Source organism: Phyllopteryx taeniolatus, chromosome 14, assembly GCF_024500385.1.
Source record: "Phyllopteryx taeniolatus isolate TA_2022b chromosome 14, UOR_Ptae_1.2, whole genome shotgun sequence".
NCBI classification, from domain to species: domain Eukaryota; kingdom Metazoa; phylum Chordata; class Actinopteri; order Syngnathiformes; family Syngnathidae; genus Phyllopteryx; species Phyllopteryx taeniolatus.
In genome coordinates, this window is record NC_084515.1 from 8,101,604 (window position 1) to 8,112,140 (window position 10,537).

General features: G+C 43.5%; 1 protein-coding gene across 2 annotated transcripts in view; it reads left to right on the top strand.

Annotated features, from left to right (window-relative positions):
- LOC133488531 (neurocan core protein-like) overlaps positions 1 to 10,537 on the top strand; it is a 60,229-nt gene that overhangs the window by 22,731 nt on the left and 26,961 nt on the right. For both annotated transcript variants that reach the window (XM_061796483.1, XM_061796484.1), the window contains exons 3-6: positions 2,098 to 2,301; positions 6,738 to 6,920; positions 7,644 to 7,818; positions 9,204 to 9,331. In XM_061796483.1, coding sequence (XP_061652467.1) covers positions 2,098 to 2,301; positions 6,738 to 6,920; positions 7,644 to 7,818; positions 9,204 to 9,331 — 690 coding nt within the window. The remainder of the gene's footprint in view (positions 1 to 2,097; positions 2,302 to 6,737; positions 6,921 to 7,643; positions 7,819 to 9,203; positions 9,332 to 10,537) is intronic.

Below are 10,537 nucleotides of genomic sequence, written 5' to 3' on the forward strand. Positions count from 1 at the left end.
TTTTTTCCGATTGAGGCAGACAGGTGTGTACTAATTTCAGTGTTGTAAATGAGAGTTGTCATGCTGGGAATGTTTGTAGACATACTCTGTGGTATTGAGCTGGAACATCTCCAAAGCCATTTATGCAATTTAACACCTCCATCTGTGCATTTACGGTAGCATGAAATTCAAAATTATGAAAAAAAATGCATTCCAATTAAAGTTGTCAAGTTGTCAAATAATACCAAGTGTGTTGGAAAAGTTACTGGGCTGGTGTCACAAAAGATACAGTATATTTTAATTCAAACTACAAATGAGAAGTTTTCCATTCAAAGTTGTTAAGGGAAACTGCCCACTGTCAATCAAATATCAGTACTACGACATGAAAACATGGATGCTACTTTGTCTAGCATCTTTCTTATGCCTACAAAATGTATCTGCTGGAACCCTCTGCTGGCTGGAATATATCCCAACGGCTGCCCACAGGGCTTTTCCATGCTGCGACAACAAGGCGCTCTAAAGGAGCCACGCCAGAACAAAGCCCCTGTCCACACGCTGGCAGTCACGTCAGACTTTTATATATTTTTTTTAACTCAATCTTCTGCCTTCTCTCTATTACGTACACACACTGACGGCCACTACGAGGCGCTCTAAAGTACCCACGCCAGGGGACTATCCAAAGGGAAGATGCATTTGAGGCATACCTAGTCCGTTAACTGCCCGCCGCAGTTGCGCTGGATAACCGCCAAAGTGAATGAAGGTATTCAAGGGCCCTAGTGGGTGACTGGGCCCTGTTTTAACTACAACCAAAAAATCAGGAAACCTGAAATGGTGAAAAACAGCTTAACGCTATATCTCCACGACTGAGTACTTCATAGCTTTCAGTCTTCTGCACTTTATCTTCAAACATGGATAATGTATTTAGAAACAAACCTCTGAATTCACTTTAGAGAGTCTTGAAGACAGCGCCAACAATCGTTGGTCAGATCCCTCAGCAAAGCCACTGAGCCCGCTTGGATCCAAACATCCCCTCACCATCTTTTAGGGATCTGACAAGAAGAAGAGATATCTGCTCATGACAGCAAGCGTTCCTTTAAGTCACTTCCAGTGCTTTACCCCTCACTTCTAGCCTTATTTTTACAATGCATGTGAGTACACTTGTCAGCCAAAGCCCCCCCATTTCCATCATTCAATTTACACCAGCTCTCTTTGTCTGCTCTTCCTGCCCCATCTTTGTCCGCTGGGCTCCCGATCTCATTCCGGCTCACGCTTTCGTTCTGCCTCTCAGGCTGCCTGGTTTTTGTGTGATTACATCTGATTTGAGGGGCAGGCTGTGGGGGCTGTTCTGAGCTCAACGAAATTATCTCAGGGGGGGCTTGGGGTGTAAAAGATGTCCAATCTAAATGCAGATGGACATTTCCTCCAGGGATTTAAATCCACTATTTGTATTATTCTAAAATACCTTTTGTTTATTTTTGTATTTATACCCTCACTATTTTGCATTCACACATTTTTGTTTGCATCGTTATCTCACAGGGCATATGGTCACATCATATAAAACGAAACAAATAGGTTTTCGTGTTGCAGTTGGATACACAGAGATTGTTTGGCTACATCTTTACAGGTGATCCTGTTGTCATGGCAACATTGTTATTAATGTGCAGAGCCACAAAGCACACTGCTTTGTGCTGTGCGATGATCCTTAAAAATCATTTTGACATTTATGTGAATATAATGGGGAAAAACAGATAAATAAAAGTAGCATGCAGAATGAAGATCACTTCAGCAAGTTAGTGTGCATGCACTTTGCATTTCAATAATGAGTTCTTTTTCTCGAGTGATGCCAAAGATTGTGTGAAAGTTGCTAATGAATCCCCAATGCCTGATTAGCAGACAAATTGGTTTAAAGCCAGAGCTGACCCTCATTAATAATTCCCTTCTACTTCAGTGCAGAGAGCACTAATCAATAAGATGACTGATTCATGCTTTAATCAAAAATTATAGTTGTGCTCAGATGAAAATGGATACAGAACATCATTTCCTCCCCCGCTACATTGTAAGCGAGGTTCCTCACGATCATATTTTATAACACGGCACTCGCTCTTGTCCTCTCTGCAGTTGCGTCCTCCTCCATAGTTAACATGCGGAGGATCAGCCATCCTACTGTACAGCAGCCACTGGCAGGTGTAGCCACGCTCCCCTGTGTCTTCACCCTTCCGACCAGCTCATCCACTCAAGATGTTCGCCTCCTGTGGACTCTCGTCAGACTTCCTGCTGGCAGACGAGGCTCCCCTCTGGAGCATGTTGTCCTGACTGCTGAAGGTAATAGCAAATACACTGTGTTCCATATTATTAGACAAATTATGTTTTTCTCAGATTTTAGCATAGTCAACACAAACGACAGTCAGCATAATTTTCAAGTTATCAACTGTTAGAGCATAATTGGAATGTTTTGAACAAACCTCCCAATGATAACATTATTTATTTTTAAACGTACTGTTCCAAAGTATTACGCAGAACAGAGTTTTAAAACATATTATGTTTTAAGAACTGAAACTAGTCAAATGCAGCATTAGGAAGTCATTTCAAACAAAACATCTTAACATGTAGTTATATTTCAACATTGGACCCCTTCACAATTAGTACATCTACTGAATTTGTATTTCTTTTTTCTTTTTTGTAGAGTTTCTGCTTAAATTTCTTCACAGGTTGTCACAACAACCTCCAGAAGTTGCTGTTTGGATGTGAACTGCCTCCCGCCCTCAAAAATATTTAGCTTGAGGATGCTCCAAAGGTTCTCAGCAGGTTAAGGTCAGGGGTCATGAGTCTCTCTTCTATTATGCGCAATGCATTCAATGACGCAGAGCTATTCCTTGCAGCATGAGATGAGTGCATTGTCATGCATAAGGAGGATTTTGCTACACACAGCATGGTTCTTCTTTTTGTACTATCGAGGAAAGTGGCCAGTCAAAAACAACTCCTTGCTTGATGTCGCTGCCTTGTTGGGACATGGTGGTCATTAACCAACTATCCACTACTTGATCCATCTGGACTATCCAGGGTAACACGGCACTCATCAGTAAACAATCTCATGCTGCAAGGACTCCCTCAGCTTCATTGGCTGCTATGGGCATTAAAGGAGAGAAACTCATGGTTTGGCCCCAATCCTCCCCTGACGTCAACCCTGTTCAGAACGTTTGGAGCAATCCACAAGAAAAAAGATTGTTGGGGGTGGGAGGCAGTTCACATTCAAACAGCAGCTCTGGGAGGCTATTCTGACATGCTCCAAAGAAATTCAAGCAGAAACGCTCAAAATACTCACTGGATGTCAGAATTATGCAGCTGCTATCAAATTAGGGGTTTTATGAGTGTTTTATTTTTTTTTGTGGGGGCTGGAGCAGATTAATGGCATTTCGATTCATTTCAATGGAGAATGTTTTTAAATTTATAGTCAAGGCACAAAATAATCAGAATCAGAATCAGAATCATCTTTATTTGCCAAGTATGTCCAAAACATACAAGGAATTTGTCTCCGGTAGTTGGAGCCGCTCTAGTACAACAGACAGTCAATTTACAGAACACTTTGGAGACATAAAGACATTGACAAAAAACAATTGTGCAAAAAGATGCAGAGTCCTCTAGCACTTAGAGCAGTTCGAATGACTAACATTGCAATAGTCCGGTGCAATGACCATTGTGCAAAGGGCGCTGAGACTTCAAGGAGTTTATGCGGTTTAAAGTGACGAGTAGTGCGATAATCTGGGACAATGGTTGTGCAAATGTTACAGATACTCCTCAATCAGTGTGCAAATGGGGCAGATGCTACTCTGGCATGAGTGGCCAGTATATGCAAATAGTGCAGCATGGCGAGACAACTACAGTGAGTGGACAAGTAATACATAATAGGCCCCACAGAAATGTGACAACGAACTCAAGTCAAAAAATTGCCAGCTTGTTGTAATGGAATTATAGGTTAGCTGTTTAAGAAGTTGATTGCAAGAGGGAAGAAGCTGTTGGAATGTCTACTAGTTCTAGTTTGCCTTGATCGGTAGCGCCTACCTGAGGGAAGGAGCTGGAAGAGCTGGTGACCGGGGTGCGGAGGGTCCGAGAGGATTTTGCACGCCCTTGTCTTAGTTCTGGCAGCGTGCAAGTCCTCAAGGGTGCGTAGGGGGCTACCGACAATCCTTTCAGCAGTTTTGATTGTCCGTTGCAGTCGGACTTTGTCCTTTTTTGTAGCAGCACCAAAACAGACTGTGATGGAAGAACACAGGACTGATTCGATGACCGCTGTGTAGAACTGTCTCAGCAGCTCCGGTGGCAGGCCGTGCTTTCTCAGAAGCCGCAGGAAGTACATCCTCTGCTGGGCCTTTTTGAGGACGGAGTTGATGTTGGTCGCCCACTTCAGGTCCTGAGAGATTGTAATTCCCAGGAACTTGAAGGTCTCGACGGTTGACACAAGGCAGCTGGACAACGTGAGGGGCGGCTGTGGCGAAGGATGCCTCCTGAAGTCCACGATCATCTCTACAGTCTTGAGGGTATTCAGCTCCAGGTTGTGTCGGCCGCACCACAGCTCCAGCCGCTCCGCTTCCTGTCGATAAGCAGACTCGTCACCGTCCTTGATGAGGCCGATGACAGTGGCGTCATCTGCAAACTTCAGGAGTTTGACAGTCGGGTTTGCTGAGGTGCAGTCGTTCGTGTCGAGAGAGAAGAGCAGCAGAGAGAGGACACAACCTTGGGGCGCCCTGGTGCTGATGCTGCGTGTGGATGAGGTGGTCTCTCCCAGCCTCACCTGCTGTGTCCTGCCCGTCAGAAAGCTGTAAATCCACTGGCAGATGGCAGGTGAGACACTGAGCTGGAGAAGCTTGGATGAAAGGAGTTCAGGGATGATGGTGTTGAACGCTGAGCTGAAGTCCACGAACAGGATCCTCGCGTAGGTCCCTGCACTGTGTTCTAGGTGTTCTAGGATGAAGTTCTAGGATGAAGTGCAGTCCCATGTTGACTGCATCATCCGCAGATCTGTTCGCTTGGTAGGCAAACTGCAGGGGGTCCAGCAGGGGACCTGTGACACTCTTGAGGTGGTCCAGCACGAGACGTTCAAAGGACTTCATGACCACAGATGTCAAAGCGACAGGCCTGTAGTCATTCAGACCCGAGATTGCAGGTTTCTTGGGGACTGGAATGATGGTGGAGCGTTTGAAACAGGATGGAACTTCGCACATTTCCAGAGATCTATTGAAGATCTGAGTGAAGACTGGAGCGAGCTGGTCCGCGCAGACTTTGAGGCAGGATGGGGACACGTGGTCCGGGCCTGCCGCTTTGTTAATCTTTTGTTGTTTGAAGATGCGTCTCACATCCTGTTCATGGATGGTTAACGCAGAGGTCAGAGGTATGATTGTGTCGCGGGTGCGGCCCGGTGGGTTTGTGGTGTGAAACTGTCCTTTTCAAATCTGCAGTAGAAGGTATTCAAGTTGTTGGCTAGTGTGCTATTGTTCTCAGCTTGGGGGGATTGTCGCTTGTAATTAGTCAGCGATTGGAATGCATGCCAGACTGATTTAGAGTCGTTTGCGCTAAACTTATTTTCCAACTTTGCTGCATAGATCCTTTTTGCAATGTTAATTTCTTTTGTCAGCTGGTTTCTAGCTCGATTATACAGGGCCCTGTCCCCGCTCTGATATGCGTCCTCCTTAGCTTGGCGAAGCTGCTTATGTTTAGCAGTGAACCACGGCTTGTTGTTGCTGAATGTGCGAAATGATTTTGTTGATACACAAACCTCTTCATAGAAACTGATATAGGATGTGACAGTGTCCGTATATTCATCCAGGCTGCCAGTTGAATTTTCAAAGACACTCCAGTCTGTGCAGTCTAAACAGCTTTGAAGTTCCATCTTTGCTTCATTGGTCCACTTTTTCACTGTTTTCACTGTAGGCTTCGCGCATTTAAGTTCTTGCCTGTACGTCGATATTAAGTGAATTAAGCAGTGATCAGACGAGCCCAGGGCTGCACGAGGTATAGCACGGTATGCGTTTTTTACCGTGGTGTAGCAGTGGTCTAAAGTATTATTTTCCCTGGTAGGACAGTCGATGTGCTGCTTGTATTTAGGGAGTTCGTGGTTGAGTTTAGCTTTGTTAAAGTCCCCGACAATAATGAGGGGTGAGTCCGGGTGTTCTTTAGCTATTAGCTATTATATGTATTGTTATGAAAAGTAGATAAGGTGTGCTAATAAAAAAGAGGCAACACAGTTCACTCTGTTATTCTACATATAATCGCCTCGTTTTTCATCTGTGCTGTTCAATTTTGGGGTGGGGGGCGTGGACAAATGTGACAGCTTGGTGAGCTAATGGTCAGCAGGGCCGCCTCACAGTTCTGAGGTACGGGATCAAATCTCAGTTCTGTGTGGCGTTTGCACGCTCCTCCCACATTCCAAAAACATGCATGTTAGGTTCACTGAAACTAAAAAAATTCCCAAAGGTGGGAAACCAGTCCATGTTGTACTCCGCCTCTTGACCAAATTCAGCCGGTAAAGGCTCCAGCTCTCCTGTGACCCTAATTTAGTTTTTAATTTAATTTATTATACTCATTATCTCTCAATCTCTCAAGGACAAGCACTATATTTAAAATAAGAATAAAAAAAATGGATGGATGGAAATATGGGCAAAAATATTGGGAGCTTTACAAGAAGAAAAAACTGAGCTGAGTTTTGTATCATCCTTTTCTAAAATATGCATGATGGTCTCTGTCTGTCTGTCTGTCTGCCAAAGATGATGTAATCAAAGTGAATAAGGCTTTCACCGGCCGTGTCAGATTGCCAGGATACGCCGCCAATCCCCTCAACGCTACCATGGAGATCTCCAGTCTACGTACCAACGACTCGGGCACTTACCACTGTCAGGTTGTCACGGGCAACGACTACGAGAGAGACGCCGTGACCCTGGTGGTCTACGGTAAGCCTGGCGGCGAGCGAAAAAAATGCGATGGTTGGGGAGGATTACTCTAAATCAGACACAACAACGGCTTTCATTTTCTTTTTTATGATGACTTTTTTCCCCCTATGCTAATCTCAACGGCACGTTAACATGGTAGCATTCCTGTGGTTTGTACAAATACTTCGTCAGTGTACTTTCAGCTTTACTTGACTATTTATTTTTCTGGTGACTTTTTACATTTACTCCCTGAATTTGAAAACAGATATCAGTATGTTCTACTCCTTACTTTGTCAGAATAGGCTTGTTACTTTTTTCATCTCCGCAGAAGATGACAAAAAGGACATACATGGAGAGTACTTTCTCACTTTTACTTAAGTAGTAGACATTAAGCAGTACTTTTACTTTTCTTCAACTTCTACTTAAGTACAGCGTTTGAGTACTTTGGCCACCTCTGATCAACTAAGCATAATCATTTTTAATTCAGCAAATCAATCACATCACAATGACTGACTTGATTAATGGACCGTGGGGCTGCCTTTTTTCTCATCTCAATGTTCACCTGAATAATTGTGTAATGTGTGTTTTTTAATGAATGCATTTGGGCTTAATGGCAATGATATACTTTCAGTTTGCTCATCTGTGAAATTCCTGCGCAGCCTTCATGTTCTTTTAGGCAATAACATCTTCATGTTTTTCTAGAGATAAAAACTAGTCCGCGTGTGCTTTTGTGCACTTCTGCAGGTGTGCTGTTTCATTACCAGGCTCCCAGCGCTCGCTACGCCCTCTCCTTCGCAGACGCCCAGCGAGCCTGCCAGGAGAACTCGGCTCAGGTGGCCACATCGGCCCAGATGTGGGCCGCATACTTCGACGGCTTCGCCAGCTGTGCAGCCGGCTGGCTGGATGATCAGACTGTCCGGTGAGGAGAGAAGTAATGACTTACCTGTTTGCCACTTTGCTGGTGTGCTCATTTGTTAGACACCACCACTCTTTCTTTGTACACTGGAGAAATACTTATTGATTCATACTTATTAATAATGAAAAATGAGCCATCCATTTATTGATTTTCTATAGCACTTATCCTCATTAGGGTCACGGGTGCCAGCCAATCATAGGCCACATACAGCGGGGCCTTGAGATTTGAGTGAACTGATTTACGAGTTTATACAGATAAGAGCCATCGTTCGCATGATTTTTTTTGCTTTGACTTGCGAGCAAATATTTGTTTCATGCCACGACCAGTGGAGGTTTACTGTCAAACTAAACATAAAACAAAGAGCATGACATGTTGTGTACTTAAAACAGCCACATAGGTAAGTTTGTTTAGCTTAAAGCTAACACACAGTGCAAAACACTATAGGCGAGCTAAGGTGTCGGTGTAGCGGTGTTCGAACTGTTCAAGCAACAGATATTTCAGCACAAATGGTGCAGCAACACATGTAGACAGATAATATAACAATGCTAACAGGCATATATTCTTTATACTCTGCGAAGAATGACTCATATTGAGGGGTTTTGATGGTCTCTATGTACAGTATATCCATATGTCTGTAATGTGGCAAAAACGGTTTAATTCTTTACATTGTATTTAATTATTTCATGACTGTATGTTTTTGTAAAGTACAATACGCTACTATAGAGTGCTGTTTTAGTTAAAAACACATAACCAAAATTTTGTGAGTTTTTTGGGGAGGCTGGAACAGATTAATGGCATTTCCATTCATTTCAATGTGGAATGATATACCACATTTAATATACCAGTGTTTTGAGTTACAAGTGTGGCAACGGAATAAATTAAAGTCATATGTCAAGGCACCACTATGAGGAAAATTTGCCTCTCAGATACAATGGCAACCCGGCACCATTTTTCTTTTTTTCCCTCATGTATATTTTATGCAAAATACAGTTATTCAAATGCAAAATTGAAAATGTACAAACACACAATCATTATTGTTCCTAGTAATAAGCCCCTTGTTTGTCATAAAAGAGCCTCGTAGGTGTGACTGGCATAAGCCAGTTCATTCATTGGTCTTTTGGGGCAGTCACTGTATCTGCTCCACAAATTCTGTGTAGCAACACGAGGTATTTTATTGTTGATCCGTGGCAGGAAATTGCTTTGTCTCAGGAACCTTAAAAAACAATAAAGGTACATAAAAGTAAAAAGTAGCAGTGGAACCTAAAATTGTTTTCCTGATATCCCCCCCAATAAAATGCCAGTAATTGTCTTCGCTGCACAGTCAATGTTTTTTAGTCATATTATTATTATTGGCAGAGAAGGTGATTCATGTTACCTTATCACTGCAGCTATTCTATCCAGTCAACTGAGCTGGACTGCTCTGGACATAAGGAGTACTCTGCTGGAGTGAGGAATTATGGGAAGAGGGACCCCAAAGAGTTGTTTGACGTCTACTGCTTTGCAAAAGAACTGGACGGTAAATGCATGACAGTACACACACGCATGCACACACACACACACGCACACACACGCACACACACACACACACACACACACACACAACCAGAAAGAATGAAAACTGCATGCAACAAAAGTAAATTGGTTTCAAGTTGACCCTTTATCCAATGGTAATTTTTTAAATGGGTTTTTACAGTATACTTATTTCTTATAACGCCTTCGCATGTGGGAAAGGAGAGCCTTAATTGCCAATGCACTTTTCAGCCATTTATTGAACACACTCAGAGCACACTCACACAGAAGCTGCTGTCAGCTACACCCACATGCCACACTCGCCGACCTCATCGGCCACCCCACCAGGCCCCGCCTTTTAAAGGCACATACATGTACACAGACTCTACAATTCGAACAGTATTTTGTAAACATTTTGGGCCTGATTTACAATGATCCCAAATAGCGGGCACTAAATTTCATATTCACTGACTCTAACAGATTCCACATACTGTTAGAAGCAGGTGTAAAAGTGGTAGAGACCGCCGTATTTAAAAAAGGGCTTTGCGCTTCAGATAGCGCTGGTGCTTTTTACCTTGGAACATTTGGAAGAGTACCGCAAGCACAAAATGAAGTTTGAATTGATGGTATTGCAAGTGTTAGTGGAAGAGGCAAAACAACATGTCAATGTGTTACAGAAAAGTTATCACTGCCATCATTTTTGGGGAACCAGCGACTGCATAAAAGCCATGCTTTATTATATTTAACTCCCAAGTGCATGACAATTGTGTGTATAGGTTTATATGCATCCTGCGTAACATTACATTTAAAATTCGGGACAACACACCCGGAAAATTGTTCTGGGAGAGCCCAGCATCAATTGGGTGCACTGCCCATGACCCAGACGCACTGAAATGCAGAGGTGAAAGGAATTTTGTCATACGTGATTTGGCATGACTCCTTCTTGTGACTGGCTCCAAGTCAACCATCCATCCATCCATTTTCTGTACCGCTTATCCTCACGAGGGTCACGGGCGTGCTGGAGGCTATCCCAGCTACCTTTGGTCGAGAGGCAGGGTACACCCTGAAGTGGTCGCCAGCAAATCGCAGGGCACATGTAAACATAACAACCATTCGCACGCACATTCACACCTACGGGCAATTTAGGGCAATTAACCTACCATCCATGTTTTTGGGATGTGGGAGGAAACCCAAGGACCTGGAGAACATGCAA